This window comes from Engystomops pustulosus, chromosome 2 (genome assembly GCF_040894005.1).
Source record: "Engystomops pustulosus chromosome 2, aEngPut4.maternal, whole genome shotgun sequence".
Classification (NCBI taxonomy): domain Eukaryota; kingdom Metazoa; phylum Chordata; class Amphibia; order Anura; family Leptodactylidae; genus Engystomops; species Engystomops pustulosus.
In genome coordinates this window covers 82,241,809-82,259,583 of record NC_092412.1, presented here as the reverse complement: position 1 = coordinate 82,259,583, position 17,775 = coordinate 82,241,809, and the positions used below count along the sequence as shown (strand labels likewise).

The 17,775-nt window shown below is 37.2% G+C and overlaps 1 protein-coding gene across 4 annotated transcripts in view; it reads right to left on the bottom strand.

Moving 5' to 3' along the window:
- Window positions 1-200: 200 nt before the first annotated feature.
- SCEL (sciellin) overlaps window positions 201-17,775 on the bottom strand; it is a 63,852-nt gene continuing 46,277 nt past the window's right edge. For all 4 annotated transcript variants that reach the window (XM_072135396.1, XM_072135397.1, XM_072135398.1 and 1 more), the window contains 12 exons: window positions 16,220-16,291; window positions 15,016-15,075; window positions 14,339-14,398; window positions 13,531-13,587; window positions 10,536-10,589; window positions 9,177-9,236; window positions 7,623-7,673; window positions 5,846-6,256; window positions 4,950-5,024; window positions 4,438-4,546; window positions 1,981-2,083; window positions 201-965 (listed from right to left, as the gene is read on the bottom strand). In XM_072135396.1, coding sequence (XP_071991497.1) covers window positions 949-965; window positions 1,981-2,083; window positions 4,438-4,546; window positions 4,950-5,024; window positions 5,846-6,256; window positions 7,623-7,673; window positions 9,177-9,236; window positions 10,536-10,589; window positions 13,531-13,587; window positions 14,339-14,398; window positions 15,016-15,075; window positions 16,220-16,291 — 1,129 coding nt within the window. In that variant the 3' untranslated portion in view covers window positions 201-948. The remainder of the gene's footprint in view (window positions 966-1,980; window positions 2,084-4,437; window positions 4,547-4,949; window positions 5,025-5,845; window positions 6,257-7,622; window positions 7,674-9,176; window positions 9,237-10,535; window positions 10,590-13,530; window positions 13,588-14,338; window positions 14,399-15,015; window positions 15,076-16,219; window positions 16,292-17,775) is intronic.

Here is a 17,775-nt window from a genome sequence, read left to right as displayed (position 1 = left end):
ATAATCATGAAAAGCAAAAATAAGAAATAGTATCAATGTAATATATTTTTCTTAAATTTGATGTTTTATCTATAATAAAACAGGAATTTAGTATCGAAAGACTAAATCTAACATTGCCCTGCTTCCACTGTAAGTGCTTAACACAAGAAGCCCCCAACATATGATTTCAGTGTGTAGGATGCATGTAGAGAACTTAACTTAACATAATGCAATTTCTTTATTAAACCACGCAAAAGAAAACAAAGATAAAATGTTACACTTTTATTCTAACCATCATAAAGTAGTAAAACAATTTTGTTCAGTCTAGCAAAAGTAAATCCTGCACATTATAAAGTGCTAGATATATAGGAAGAGTTATATAGGCATGTAATCAATTTCCCCAATTCCTGATAATAATGCTTAGACTATTCGGCTATAGACTTTGGCCTCCTTCCCACAATACTATTTGGTCAGCATTTTGCTTCAGTATTTTTACACTAAAATAAGAAGTGGACCTGAATAAGAAAGTAGTATAACGGAAATATGCGTATGTATATATTGTGTTCAGGAGCTACTTCTAGTTTTATCTTAAAAATGCTGATGCAAAATGATGTCCCATGTAAAGGTGACCATTGAGATAAAATACTGTATAGTAAAGCTGCTTCCATGCTTCCTTAAAAAAACTGATCATATATTGTTTATTTGCATATTCTACATTTTCTGTATATTGTAAATCACAGAGGCTAAGCTATAGTAATGCTATAAAGTGTACTGTTAGACCTCTACTCTCTCTGTGTAATATTCTGATACAGCAGTATCTTCTGGCGTTAACATTACTTAAACAGTATTCCATTATTAAATAGGGACAAAGGTTAACTCATTATTCTGTACACCCCCAGTTTTCTGAAAGATATGTATTAATCCATGTTTCATATTTCATTTCTTGTTTAAGGTTTTCCAGTTCTGTATTCAGATGATCCATTTCTCTGGAATACAAAAACCAAAAAGATTTTACAGGCCACATACAAAATGATAAAATATTGTCTCATGAAACACATCAATCGCCTCATAGGCAGCTGGATAAAATCACAAATCCATTTAATAAAACTGTGCTTGTAGATAAAATAACCAGAGCTAATGTGATTTGTACAATAACCGATGTCGCTCTTTCACTCATTTGTTCACTGCTGACGAATGAGTCTGAGATTTTTCATGCCATCAATCTTATGTATTGGAGAAGACTGCACGGCCCAATATTGTGACCTACTTTCTGTATTTCGCAGCTGGATATGTGACCAATGTGACTAGCTCATATGGAAGCCAAATTGTAGAGTATCAGATAGCTAATTTCTTAATTTAGAACATAAGCTGTAGAGGAGCGTCTGCTGTGTGTCCTCCACTTTTGGGTCTTTAAAAGATTGCAAATCATCAATTTGTTTTTTTACTCTGACCATTCAGAGGAAACAAGTAATTTGATGCAAGATTCTAAATTGTCTATTTTCATGTACACATTAAAGAAAAAGTAAAAACATTAAAACCTGTGAGGCGAGACACAAGTTCTTATCTGCTTGTGGCCTCCAGGTCAGAGGTAGGAGGTCATGAAGCTGGCATGAATGTTAAGACCACTTTGTAAGGTGTTGAATCTTAATGTTTTTATTGCCGTCGCGTCGTAAATAAGATGTCCCTGTATTTATCAATCTGTTGTTTTAGAGGGGTTTATTTTAATATCCTTTGATGATCACTGTTTAGTGTGTATAAAATGCTGTGAATTTTCTGTTTCATGTATAACATCATGTCTGACGAAGCTCACCATCAAATAGTAAGCCTCAAAAAGGTATCGCCTGATTTCTTCAATCTTCTTCTGCTCTCCATCTACACTACTATAACCTCACAGATTATACATATATCACCAATACTGTGAATAGGTTATACATATTTGTATAGTATAATTTCTTTAACTTGTATGTTGGGAGTGGTTCTGTATGTATATGTTTTACATACCTCTTGCAGCAAAATAGCAGGGCTCACAGTGGATGGTTTGCTTATAGATCCACATACTGTCTCCAGCTTTAAGATTTTCCAAAGAACCAGTACATGCTTCACACTACAAAAAAAAAAAAAACATGGGATGAAAGAGTGAAAAGCCCAGCTCCTTTTAGAACACAGTGCACACACTTAATGTGGTTTATCAGTTGAGTTTAATTTTGCAGTGAAAATATCCTATTACAGTATATAACCATTTGTCTAGCCCAACATTTACACTCTTTGGAATTATCTCATATAAAGTAAGTTCTTTATGTGGTGCCCAGTGGAATATACGTGAAGGTTATGTGTGCATTTGTGTTACACACTTCTGTAATGGTTTTTATAGACACTGCTTATTACACAGCGATATTTCAGCAATAAAAATGATGAAAAAGAAGAATGTAATTGGGTCTGCCTGGTAGCTTTTGGAACTGACACCATCATGAACAGAGCGTTAAAGGTGAAGTCCAGGACTGTAGCATGTGGTAGTATTGAAGAACAATCTCATTCACTTCAATGAAGGCGAAATGCAATATCAGACATATGATATGGGTGTTGTTAAAGAAAGAAAGCTGCCGTTTTTGTTCAACATTTTTGTACTAACTAGTAATACTAAATCCCACATATATCAGATGTAAGAAAGTATTAAAAGTACAAGTATTTAAGTATATCGAGTACATACAATGCAAATGCCTCATTTTTCTGCAAATTAATCTTTTTTGTGAAAAAATCTTATGATGATAGAAGCACAAAGCAAACAATGTAAGTTTGTACACTGCCCTACAAGAAGTTTGTCCGTTCTACACAGTTAGTGTCTGTAGAACGATTCATTCTGGGCTGTGGACCAGATTCTACATACAAAGAATTATTATAATATCAGCCCAAGTCATCACATTACATCACAGAGGAGGCTTCAGATTTATTTAAAATCCACCCCAAAGTGAACAAGAATTCCTTTTGTTAAATATTATTTGTAATTATTTACAAAATTTTTCTTTTCACGTTTTATATAGAATTTTTACTAATTTACTAATACAGTAAAAGTCAAAATTCCACATTAAAATACACTACTTTTGCAGATTTCCTGTTATGAACCCAGTACAAGGTTTCCCATTGGCTCACATATACTTTTGCTATCTGTACATTAGACAACATAAATTTAGACACTGCAGTCTTAGTCTGTGCCACATGAATCATAGTGGGTCAGTAAACTATTACTTTTCTCTAGAAAACCAGCCCATGTTTGTAATATATCTGGCATACTTCAGGACTTGACAAAACTATGCTTTTTTTTGTAATAACTTTTTTTGGTGCAAATAAATGGTTAACTACTTGCTGCAAATGGACATCAGAGGGCTTGTAGGCTGAGCATATTGCAGCAAACACCCAGTGTTATCACTCTGCACAAGACTCCTGACATTGTAATTTACACAAGAAAAGTCTGCACAAGACTCCAGACATTGTAATTTCCAATATGATTGTCATTGTCATTTCCATTTTCCAATGTGTCGGTGGCCCATTATAACAGATCATCAGCAAATCCACCAAATACAGCTATAGTCTAGTATGGCAGCTAGAAGGGCAGCAAAAAATTTAAATGCAAAATCTTATTTTGCAGGCACCACGTACCCTTGGTAAAACTGCTAAAAAAGATTTGGGGGTATTGGTGGATGGTAAACTTAATTTTAGTGACCAGAGCTGCTAAAGCAAATAAAATTATGGGATGTATCAAGAGAGGAATAGATTCTCATGATAAAGACATAGTTTTGCCTTTATACAAATCCCTGGTCAGACCACACATGGAATATTGTGTACAGTTTTTGGCACCAGTGTATAAAAAGGACATAGTAGAACTGGTGCCGAGGACAGCAACCAGGATTATTAGGGGAATACAATCTGTCTGTTAGGGAATACAATGACAGATTTGGGGTTATTCAGTTTAGAAAAAATACGGCTGAGTGGAGACCTCATTACAATGTACAAATACCTGAACGGACAGTACAAGGATCTCTCCAAAGATCTTTTTATACTTGTGACCAGGACAAGGAGGCATCCTCTACGCCTAGAGGAGAGGCGATTCTACCATCACCATAGACAAAGGTTCTTTACTGTAAGAGCAGTGAGACTATGGAACTCTCTGCCGCAGGAAGTTGTTATGGCGGACTCTATGTACATGTTCAAGAGAGGCCTGGATGCCTTTCTGGAGAGCAAAAATATCACCGGTTATGGGGAAAAAACATCTGTTTAATTCTTAAAGGTTGGACTTGATGGACTTGCGTCTTTTTTTAGCCTTATATACTAGGATACTAATGAAACATGTCTGATGAAAAATCCTGGGCTTACAGCAGCCTGCACTTTGTCAACTGACTTTTTATAAATAGTAATATTATGTTGTGTTACATTAAACTTTTGGTTTTATAGTAAATTACCAACCTTGAAGCATGTTGCATGACAACAAATGTTTAAGTCTTTCAGAACCATTTTGGCATCAATGCCAAGAGGCTTGCGGCAGTAAGTACAAATATCCTTTTCCATGACAGATCTGATGAAATAAAAAGATAAACAGATGCATAATTCAGGAGAGCCAACTAGTAAGTCCTCTAGTTCTTTAGGCATAAGAGAACAGCATGTGAAGGTAGAAGCACTTAGCATGATTTTGTTTAACACTGGCTATTGACATTGACACTGAGATGGCCAATATTAGATTGCATTGGCCTATATTGTCATATCAAGGGAAAATTATTATTCTGAATTGTACGTTACAACAATTACTATCTCTAGTTAGACTATTTATGCCTTATGTTACAGATTACAACTGATCTTTAGATTCTATGTATGGTGTCAGGCACCAAGTTTGCTAAACTTTTATACATGTTTTGACTTGGCAAGAAACATTTTGCGATCAACAAATTAGCTGTCAAAGTGAGATTGTCACTGGTACTTACCGATCAGATGTGGAGTAAACTGTTTTTATGGAATTTGACACAATATTCTGGTCATATGTATTAGGAGAGGGTTTCCTGATAAAATAAATGATTCATTTTACAATAATGGTCATTGATATTCTGTTTCTGAACAAATCAGATTTATTTCTTATATTGTCTCCCGCAAAACTTAACTAGGGACATTTATCAAGTTAACTTGATAATCCTTGTGTTGGCAAAGCAAAATAATTTATTACAAGGCTCACGCCATATCATAAATTAGGTGCATGGCTCCAGCAATTCATGTGACTCCTTGGAATTTGAAGCCAACCATAATCATTATGAGCAATAGAAAACTGGTCTGCACCATAAAATATTTAGTGGAAGCCAGTGGCCATATTCTCATTGTGCCCTTGCTATGTACCCTTTTTTACAAGCATTGGCACAGAATTCTCGTTTGCCCAAACTATTTTGCACAGCTAGAATTGAAGATGCCGCAAACCTATGATTTGTCACTACAGTATTCAGAAAACCGAATAGTGATTATGGTAAATGCAACCCCTGCCAAAATGTTTATAGACTGGATGGATAGATCATGAGATAATTAAAATTATATATGGATAATTTTTTTTCAGAAGGCCTCAGATATACAAAACACTTAATGGTAAAATAACACATACCGTCAGAGCCCTTTTATAATTTTTTACAGCATGGAGTAGAAGTCAGTCTACGTAAGTTTTAAGTTATGTACAAATACAAAATTTTGGCTTATTTTTTGTTAACCTCTTTTGTAAAAATTACAGAAAAATATTGCTAGTGCATTTATCTGTTCAAAAATCAGTGGTGGTGAAAAGGTGAGGAATCTGTAATTACAGACATTCTAAAGCATTCTATTTTACTTTAAATTATTATGCTACCTTGTTTCTTGAGTGACGGTTATGTTTGAGTGAATGTTTGATCCATCAGTGGTGTCCTTGTAAGATGTGGATAGGCGATGAGTTGGAACATTGTAACTATCATCAGTCACTTTGTAGGTTGATGATGTAGTTGACCGTCGACTTGGCAAATCATCATAATCAGTAACTTTAGAAGTTGTGGTTGAACGTCTATATGGAGCATCATTGGTTTCCTCCTTTACATTGTAGGTGGTGGTTGTGGTTGAACGTCTGCTTGGTGCACTGTTGGATTCTTCTTTAACATTGTAAGTGGTAGTTGATGTTGACCGTCTGTTTGATGGACCATTGGTTTCTTCTTTTACATTGTAGGTGGTAGTTGTGACTGAATTTCGATTTGTGATATTAGTACTATTACTAGTTGGCTTGTCTGTACTAATATGATGAAAGAAAATAATCTTAATATACACATGTTATGCACCAATATTTCAGTGCTTGTATTAGTTCTGTAATTTCAGATATAACAATGTAACCTCCACTAAAAACAAAACTAAAAACATTTTACTTCTGGCACCAAATATTTTACATCCTGAGCTATTGCAAAAAAAATATACAAATAAAGGTGGGGTAAAAAGCAACATATGAGCCAAAATAACCACCCAGCAAAAATGATAATATAAAGAAGTATCAGAAGTATCTGATCCCTGGAAAGTTGGGTTGTTCCATTTGCAGTTCAGTTGTGCGTTATGTAATGCAAGGCCAAGCCAGTCATCTGCTTGGGGTAGTGTCCAGGGCTCAGTTTACTCAGGGCTGGTTAATGTTACTTTTGTGACCTGTGGCACTGTGTTAATGTATCTGACTCTGTTTACCTTAGCCTGATCTGCTGCTTATGTGACCTGTTGTACTCCTTACCCTGCCAGATCCTCAAACCTGTATCCTGCCAGATTTAAAACCATGTGTTCCCTCAGCCTGTGTCTATGCTCTAAACCGCAGTGTGCATTTTTAAGTGTACTTGATCCTGTATCCTGCCTGATCTGAAACCCTAAACCTCATTTTCAGAACCCTGTACCTGATCCATAACCCTGAACTTGTACTCTGAATTTTTAAAAATAATTGTTTTGCAAAGTGTTAAATTTATAATCTATGTTATACCGCATGTTGAATGCTATCAAACTTGTCAAACACATACCAGTACTGAATTTCCACCCGATTAAATTCTACTTACCCTTAACCTATGACTACAATGATGACTAATTTTGCCTTTTTAAAGGGGTGGGTAAAAAATGCCCCCCCCCCAAAAAAAAAAAAATGGTTGTACTTGGACTGGTCACTAAGCGGTATGTATAGTCAATTATGTTTTTCACTTATATAATTGTTAATGGCAGTGTGAAGAAAATGCATGTTGCTTTTATCATCCATGTTTTGAGCTCGGAAAATATGTACATAAAGATTCCTCTATTGTCTGCCTATTACTGAGTAAACAGCACAAAAGCCTCTTGTGTGTTACTGGCAGTAACTGTGCCCACAACTCTCTGCATTTAGAGTCTAAATTTAGCAAGCATCACTTTAGCACAGCTGAAATTAGTCAGAAACGTTCATCCCCCGAGTGTTTTCTGATGCCACTGATTATTTCCTTGCATATTTGAGACACAATTTCCATATGTGCATAGTGCTATATTGATAATTATTATCAAGGGAACAATAGCTGAACCAATAGCTGAATATTATATTCTCTAGGAGCTATACATACACTCAATGTACATTATTTCATTTGAATTAAATGTATAAATGTAATTCTTACCCTTTGTTTTCATCTCCAGTTATGGCAATAAGGTCATCCAAATCTATACCTCTTAGATAATGAAATAAAGAATAATGTAAATGTCCAACCTTAACAGCTAAAATTACTAAATATTTAGGAACATACTTTTTTATGGAATAGAAAATAATTGTATTGCACAGAATTGTAGAAATCTGCAATGTGACATGATCAATAAGAAATGCATTTGTTACTAAGAGCTTATCTCATGAAATAACGTTCCTGCCCTGTATTTCTCAGACTGAAGACAGCCATCTGACCTGAACTCACAGCATTTCGTTTTTTTGTGATGCTGTGGGTTCCAGCCTCTGTGGGGCTATTGGTCCTGGAAAGAGTCTGGAAGCAACAGCATCATAGAGAGCTATGACAATGTAAGTTCTGCCCCTGAAATATGGCCTGGCTTACTAGGACTAAACGGACATGTGTATGAGAGCTGAATATTTTAATTATCTGGTATCCTAATATTCATAGCACTACAAAGCTAACTCCTAGAAGTACTATGACATCTGCTGGTCAATCAATGGAGTTTGTGCAGACCATTAGGTTACATTAAATATTTACAATGGTCAGACTGAGTAAGTACAAATTAATCAAGTGCGATACTAATGACTATATTGGTTTCCCGTAAAGGCAGAAGCTTATCTTACAGTAATTCTGGTGGACCCTGCTGTTTGTGGTCTACTAGTCCTACAGCAATGACATCACATGCTGTACATCCTTCGTGACCACTGCAGCCAACTATAGGCCCTATTAAGGACATTTTAGTTTCTCCACTGAGGTCAAAAGAGCATTTCCATGGATTCAGGACAGTTTTAGATAATTTTCCCAATCAGGAGAATGGAAAAATAAAAAAAAAATCGGGCATTAACCATTTACTGACATATAATCATAAGACTTATTAGCAAGAAACTTTAGGCAGCTGCTGAATATAGGATTGGCATTCACCAACAGCCAGACTCTCCATAGGGATAGAAGGGATTCTTCATAAAATATCTGCCTTCCTGATCAATGTATATTTGGTGCGTGCACAGTGCTGTTTATATAGCGCGGAAAACAACCATTGTGTAAAAGTAGGCTGTTCAGGCATATTTCATGTCTCTACGTTATCTTTGATTTTCACAAATAGCCCCCAGATTCATTATTTCCAAAGCTGTACAAGTCTGTACAGCATGCAAAATTTTACTCTTATCTGAGGACCAAATGCTTTAATTGATCTCATTGGACCTGCACAATAAAATGGATAGCCCAGAGATGCTAACAAAATCGACTTTAGGTTCAAAGAAGCAATGACCAATTATCTTTTTTTGGTATTTTCTTTTTAAGATATTAAAAGTGGATGCAATACGATTACTATATGTACATGAACAAAAACATATGTAAATACAATATTGACACAACACAGAAGGAAATACAAGTTTCATTTTTTTGTTAATGGACTTCCATTGCTCCATAGTTCAAATAATGTGGCAAGATACTAACCATTTTTTAATTTTAGAAAATGTCATATCTAAAGATGAACACAAATATCACCCTTACCCTTTATTGACAGTTGTAGTAGAAGGTTTAATATCTATGAGGTTATCAAGGTTCTGACTTCTGAAAAAGAAGAAATGAATTTATATGCTGCATTAAAAAAATCCTTAATGATTTGAAGAGGATTTTTTCACCAACTCCAAATTTTTGGTTCATTTAATAAAAACATCTGCACTAATGCTGACACAGTTGTGATTTTCTATCTAGCCCACAATGCCATACAGTAATCAGTGTCACTATTTTGGGGTCTCTACAGGCAAATTGATGGAGCCAGGCTGTCTGTTGTAGGCCAGGACCACCCCTAAATTGTAAATTATGTTCACTACTGTCAGATAGGTTGTTCTGGACTGGAGGAGACAGTCTAGATTCCACTACATGACAGTAAGAAATCCAAAAATTGGGGAAGTGGAAATAACAACTACGACATATATTACAGGGAGAATTAAATGGGAAGATTTGGAGTTGATGAAGGTGCTGTAAGGTCTCCGTAAGGAGCACTGCATCTGTAGTATGCCCAATCTATTTTGCATGTCTTGTGGTAGGTTGTAGATGTCAACCCATGTATTGAAATAAAAATCTTTAGGAAAATCTACATGTAAATTGAGCACTTTTCATCCATTTAAATGCAAGACACTTTATTAAGTGTTCATTTAACTGCCCTGGCTCCCTGTTGTTGATTGACAGCTCTCACTGATACTACATTCTGCTGGTATGGAACTAGTACTTAGGAACCATCTGCCAATATTCAACTATGACATATACAACTCCATTTACTTTTACCTTCAGGGGCTGTAGGAAAGGTAGGTAGTTCAACATAATTCCTTGTTGGAACATTTAGAAAGAGAGACACAGTCCTGCTACATCATAGACCAGTGTCAGTGAGGAAGTGGTGTATACAGACTGTATACTGCAGCTCCCTGTCTCCATGAGTGGAACAGAAGATGTCTTAAACCGTGTTTCTTTTTAGTCGGGAGGAGGGAGGTCATTCAAGAGACAGGCTCTCTTTAATGTATCATCCAATGTAAACCAACAAATTAAATTTGTGGTCTGTCTGCTATTAATATTAGACTAATTTGAAATTATCAAGACCACCTATGTTTATATGAACAGAAACTACAGCGCACAAATTAAGTGTGTGAAAGTGTGAAAACTGGGGCAAAGTAAAAGTAGTGCAGCCATCCATGACAGTCAATCAGATTCCATGTTTCATAGCCAGTTTTTTTTTAACAAGAAAATTGTCTGATTTTCAGCACTGTGTGTGATCCTCTAATCTTCAGGACTCCAAACAATTGTATGGGTTACATAAAAAGTAAATCTGCCCCTGCTCCATATGTATAGGCCATGACTAAAAGAAACAGTTACCTAGGTTTCACTTCTGGCTTTTTTACTTCAATTAAGTTGTCAAGGCTGTCATCCCTATGAACACAGAAGAGAAATGTATACATGTTACATGTGGGTAGCAAAATAAATGCAAAGTTCTAATATTATTAAAAGATATTTAGCACACTCTAAAATTGAGAATAATTTAGATTTGTGTAAACACCACTGACATTTTTAATCAAAGGTTCAACTTTTTAAAATAATTTATGTATAAGTCTCTCAATCTTTTCAAGATTTTTTGCTTGAAACTAATACAAATGACTTTCTTATAGCTCACTCCAGTGCAATTTATTAAGTTTATCAAGTTGCACACTTAAGAGTTTGTTCCAACAAACATACTCTATGGGGATTGCGCCACTGGACAGAGATTTAGAAGGGGATTGTGTTGCACGCGATCAGATTTTGGCCATCGTCGCTGTCTTTCATGGGACAGAAATCAGGGGATGGACCGCCGAACAATCCGACTGATTCAGACAGAGCGCAGGATTTAACTTTAAAATTGTGTTGCAAGCCATGCACTTACATGCACCAGGAAGAAGATGGTGAACTCTGGCGGACCTGACTGGGGAGCAACACATGCAGGATATCGGGCCACGATCTTAGTCAATCGCAGCACAGTTCATTCTCGTCGGACACTCCGGATCGTGGAAGGTGCGGGACCGGTTAAGTAAATGTGCCCCGATGTGTTATCTGAATTTATTGTCCCTAGGCAAGTTTAGCTGAACTTAACTGACATGCCGCCTTCAGTTCAGATGTACCTGGCTCAGACTGGTAAATAGGGCTTACAAAATATGTTAGAATTTATTAAAGGAACTCTATTGTCTGATTCATACCTCATAAACCAGTGTCAATGACTGAATTCAAAGTGGATTCAGTCAGTGATGCTGCTTTATAAGGTATAAATCAGACAGTAGATTTTTTTTGAAAATGGTACATTGTGTCACTGGATTTATTAAGAGGTAAATCACAGCTGATTTCAATATTTTGATGCAGGCTATAGTAAGGTCAGCCCTGTGCCCCACCCTACTGCAGCATCCCCCACCGGGATTTGTGAAGAGTGCTGCACAACATTTAAATTTGTTGTCTATATTATCCCCTATCGGTGCCAGGTCTTTCTTCGGTGGCTGTTTACAGCCAGGGCCCAGGATACCGGAGGCTGGCTGGCTTATGCAGCCGTGGGCACACTATGGTCACAGTGTTTGGTATTGGGACTGGAGAATGGGCCTATAGCATGGCAGATCTCCAGCAGGTGTTGTGTGCAAGAAATATGGAGGGATAGGCTGAGGCAATAGGTTTCTCCCTGGGCTAACCCCCGAGGTGTATGTAGGAGTCCCTGGATGATGGAGGATGGGGAGCCTGTGATGGTGAAGCAGACCAATCCAGGGAATACACAGAGGCACATTGTGTAAATCAACTTACAGTTCCTTTTTTAACTTCAAACAGCAGGCAATGGCCAAACAGTAGCAGCAGATTCAACAGGCTGAAAGGCTGGTAGGGGATATCTGGTCTGCAGAAAGGATTGCACACAGCCTGGTAGTAACTTCAGTAAGATGGAGCCGAGTCCTGATGGTGGACCCCTGCTCAGGGGATTAGTCTCTGGACTTTCCCTAAGGGTGTCAGGCAGTGGTCTGAGGCACCTCTGCTTTCTGGTATTAAGATGCTGGCTGGTGCAGCTTTGCAGGAGCTGCACTCTCCTCTGCTTGCTTTGCTGACTAAACAGACATTGTGCTCCCACCCACCAGGGTATTTTATAATCCCCTTGTCAGGTGGTGGCACCCTCCAACCAGCTTCCAGCTTGCTTTACAATAGTATAGAGATTCGTATTGGACAACAACATTTCACATTGTTAACTCTTGCCTTACCAGGCAGTGGCTAGAGCTGCAGTTAATAAGTTTACCTAGCAGTAGCTTCTTGATGAGTTGCGCAGGCTCAACAAATAGATGCAGACAAGAAGAGAACACTATTTGCAACAACCACCTTGCCTATGCGTTGGCAGGGGTGTAACACTTCTATACCTCTTTTTCTAAGAGGTGGCATGAGGGGCAGAAAACCCTCAAAAAAGTCCTAGTTGTGTGCCAGTATTGCAACGCTTTCTTTCCTTGTATGCCAAATAACAAATTCTTCAAACTCCTCATGGGCTGGGATCCAATACGACGCACTCCTGCAAATTACTGGTTCAAAGGGCTTTTCCAAGTGCTTGTCTTAAGTACTGGAAAGCCCGTTTAACTTTATAAGAGATCTTTCTTATAAGAAAATGTCCACCTATGTAAGTAACACATTACTGCCACTTTTAAGGATCCACATGAATTCAAAAATGAATAAGAGATTCAGGAAAATTTGAATGCAAATATTGAGTCTGCTTAAAGGAAACCTACCACTTAAAAGTGGTAGTTCTAACCCACAGATGCATGGCACCAGCTCAGGGTGAGCTGGTGCCGGAGCATATTTTCATTAATACAAGAAACCTCCGATCGCTGATTTATACTTTTTTATTAAAATCCGTTTCAGCGCACCACATTAGGGCAAAGCATACCATGTGCGCGACCGTGCGTGCGGCTGATTCTGAAGTGCCGGAGAGCCGGTGACGTCACCGAGCTCTCCGGCACACTCGCGTCTGCGCAACTTCGCACGGCCTGTTTCCACAGGTATCTGTGGGTTAGAACTACCAAACTTAAGTGTTAGGTTTCCTTTAAGACACAGATTTTTCTTAGTTCATAATGGAAGATTCTAACACTCTAATAAACCCCATTGAGTTCCATTGCATCACAGATGCTCCCAAGATGCTCCCAGGTAGATATGGTTAGAGCCTTAAAGTCTCCATGTTAGAACACAATTAGATGCTGCCTACCCCCTTAAGCAGCCTCATATGAAAGACTTTTTAAAGCAGAAGATAATTTAGACATCATACATTTTTAACATTTTTTTGCAATGTTTAGAGATCACAAAATGAAAGAAGTAATTACTATCAGACACTTACTTTCTTGTAAAGTTCTTTGCTGTATTTGATATTTCGATAAAGTCACCCAGGTTTTCTCTTAAAAGGAACGTAAAGGATAGAATTTTATGTGCTATATTGTAAGTTTACATTAATATAATGTACTATTAAAAGTACTATTTAAAGCAAATTATGAGTAATGGTAACTTATATAAAGATTATTGCTTATCCTAATCTTCTCTTATGCTGGCATAAGATGCATGAAATGAATAATATTCCAGGCTTTTAATGATTCTTGTAATATAGGCCAGCCAAGAGCAAGCATTACCCTGTATGGACCTTGGCACTACATAGAAGAGGAGCTGTCTGCTTCCTGGTTCTATTGTTTATTTGTCCTTATAGGTCCAATAGGTCATCAGTAGAACATTCCCAGATAAAAAAAATTAGACTTGGTAAAAGAAGTTTGTTGGATGCAATGCACTTGTTGGCCTGTATTCACATTATCAGGTTTTTGGAGCAGTTCTTAATACAGTTTTTTCCCAAAGCCTGATATGGATCTGACAAAGTGAGAACTATAAAGGTAATATGGTAACTTGTTCTTCCTGATGCATCCACTTGTGGATTTTCTCAAAAATCTTCATAAAAGTACTAAAATTCAAACTGCTGCAAAAACCTTATTAGGCTGGAACCATAAGTAAAGGTTTGTGGTATTTTATATGCTATTTTTAGTTCAAAACATGAGTGGATGCAAAAGAACGGAGATGTATTGGTCTTCAAGCAACCATACAATGTTTCATGATGCACAGTACCAATGGCAGACTCTTTCAAAAGCTTGGGCTGCAATATGTACCTTGTCTTCCCTTTCTCTGTCGGGGGTTTGATGTCAATAAGGTTGCCAACATCTTGAGAGCTATTAAATTAATAAAGAAAAGCTATTAAATTAAGAAAACACACTCGACAGGCATGAAAAGAGATGATAACAGCTGCTGCGATCACAAATCCATATAAAAAGTGTCTCATCTTTAGGGTACATTCACTTGTTACAACTCATATCTATCAGTATTTTTAAGCAGAAACAAGGAGTCAAATGAAAACATGGAAGAGCTGGACATCTTTCCATTTTAGTTTTTTTCTGTTTCAGTTCAACCTTTGGTTGTCTTCGTCATAAAGATACTGTAGAAAAGTACTTATCACAATACTGCCTTACGAAAACCTTGCAAAGACCCAAGGCTCAGTCTTAGGTTTATGCTTCCATGTGCAAAAAAATACATTGAGGTACGGTAGGATCCTTGCGGTTCTATGGCAACCATATTCTGGACTGTATTATATTGATGTGGATCCTATATCCAGTTGAATGTGAAGAAAATCCACAAATTCCTGGTTTATACAATTTTTTAGTGTATAAACTTGTCTATAGTGTATTCCAGAAATAGTTTATGAGGAATAACAGCATGAAGAGTAGTAGTATAAAGATCCAGGTATGATCTACATGGTGGGACATTCATTAGAATTTATCTAATAGGTTACCTTTTAGTGCTGGCAACTTTTGAGGAGGAAATGTCAATGAGATTATCAATATCTTGACTTCTGTTAACAGAAATATACATGTTATTGATATGATTTGGATACAAAAATCCAGTTATAAATAGTGACAGAAATTACACTATGAATGGTATTTTGGTTGAATTATGGAAAAATCACCACTCCAATTGGTCTTTCCCAACTACTGTCCTGTATAATGGTATCAATGGTAAGCTGGAAAGTGAGCAAACTCTTGGTTGTTAGCTTTAAACATACAAGAGGATGATGAACTTTCCTATGACTGTTCCCAATCATTGCCCTGCTCAGTTTTCCAGTGTAAAAGGGCCTTTATTCCATCAATTCATCAAGCAAAATACATTATATAACAATGAATGACTAACGATTATTGGAAATCTAAAGGAGTGGTCTTTGGTTACTTCTACAGGTGGTGCCCTACTTATGGATACCCGACTTACAGACAACACCTAGTTAAAGACGGACCCCTCTGCCCACTGTGAAATCTGGTGAAGCTCTCTGGATGATTTACTAAAGTCCCAGATTGCAATAATCAGCTGTAAGGTGTCTGTAATGAAGCTTTATTGATAATCCTTGGTCCAATTACAGCTAAAAATTTTAAAACTCTGATTTTCACTGGGGTGAAAAAAAATAATTTGTCTAGAACTACAATTATAAAATATACAGTTTCGACTTACATACAGATTCAACTTAAGAACAAATCTATGGACCCTATCTTGTACGTAACCCAGGGACTGCCTGTATTAAATTGGATATTGTTGTCCCTTATAAAAAGATTTAAACACAACTATTATTAATACATCAAGTAGAAATTATGTCCAAATTGTCAGGTTACAATCACATGATACTTATAAGTTGCAGATATTACTATAATTGTCCCTAATTCGATGAATGGAACTGGTTTTCAGTTACAAAATTGTTTGCAAAATATCTACCCTTATTGGTCATTAGAAAGTTTAAACTAAACTATTTAGTACTTGCAACGTTCAATCCAAATATAGTAGAACATAGGAGTGTTCTAGAAATGACGCTTCTAATGTTGTACAAGGAGTGATAGTGCTGGAGCATTATTTACTGTCTTATATTATTTGTGGTTTTCAGTCACAGGGTTTTGCCATGGAATAGAATCAGGAAGCTTAAAAGATACAGAACAGACTAACTTCATCCTTCATACCTCTGCTTTCTTTCCAATGGACTTCTTCTTTCCCCAGTCTCTGTCAGGATAGGCTTACTCGGATATGAAGGACTTAAATAACAATATTCATTTTAATGTTACATATTTATTCAAACATATTTATTTCATTACATTATATTTAACTCACCAAAAAGAACTGTAAACATTCACATAGGTAAAATAGTTCTATCTATTTCACATTTTCACTGTAGGAATTGGTTGAACTACCACCGTAGTAGCCATATACTGCTATATGACCTGTGCAGTGGGGCGGCTCAGTCAAGCATCTCAGTAACAGCTAATTTTCTCCCTGTATCACCATTGAGTCTCTTTCCTGGTTATGTCCTGAAAAGGCCAGCAGGTACCAAGTGGTGATATCATAGGAAGAAGCAGGACTGTTCAAGTGGAAGAAGGGAATAGTGGTGGAAATAGCTGTCTATATGAGGAAATACATGGGGAGGGAGGCTACATAAAGGGAATGGTATAGGTCACATTTTTCTTCAAGTCTCAGCCTCTCAGAAGACTTGTAAATAGGGTAGCATTGGACATTGTTGGTGCTAATAGGTGAGTAGCAATTTGTTCTACCTTTACCAACCAAGCCACAATGCATTATATGGACATGCCCCTCTACAATAGTCCACATCCTCTGAGAACATCATAGTTAAATTACTGTATTAACTCTATTAAACTTTTTGACATGGTTCCTTTCAGCTTGAGACATACCCCTTAAGTGTCAGACATTCACAAGTTTCATAATCAGCCCATAATAAACAGTTAATGGGTGATAATTGTGATAATTATAAATATTATGATAAAATTCTAGTTTTATGCTTACCGACTTTTTACATATATATAGGTACCGTACATATATATATACACTCTCCGGCCACTTTATTAGGTACACCTGTCCAACTGCTCGTTAACACTTAATTTCTAATCAGCCAATCACATGGCGGCAACTCAGTGCATTTAGGCATGTAGACATGGCCAAGACAATCTCCTGCAGTTCAAACCGAGCATCAGTATGGGGAAGAAAGGTGATTTGAGTGCCTTTGAACGTGGCATGGTTGTTGGTGCCAGAAGGGCTGGTCTGAGTATTTCAGAAACTGCTGATCTACTGGGATTTTCACGCACAACCATCTCTAGGGTTTACAGAGAATGGTCCGAAAAAGAAAAAACATCCAGTGAGTGGCAGTTCTGTGGGCGGAAATGCCTTGTTGATGCCAGAGGTCAGAGGAGAATGGGCAGACTGGTTCGAGCTGATAGAAAGGCAACAGTGACTCAAATCGCCACCCGCCACAACCAAGGTAGGCAGAAGAGCATCTCTGAACGCACAGTACGTCAAACTTTGAGGCAGATGGGCTACAGCAGCAGAAGACCACACCGGGTGCCACTCCTTTCAGCTAAGAACAGGAAACTGAGGCTACAATTTGCACAAGCTAATCGAAATTGGACAGTAGAAGATTGGAAAAACGTTGCCTGGTCTAATGAGTCTCGATTTCTGCTGCGACATTCGGATGGTAGGGTCAGAATTTGGCATCAACAACATGAAAGCA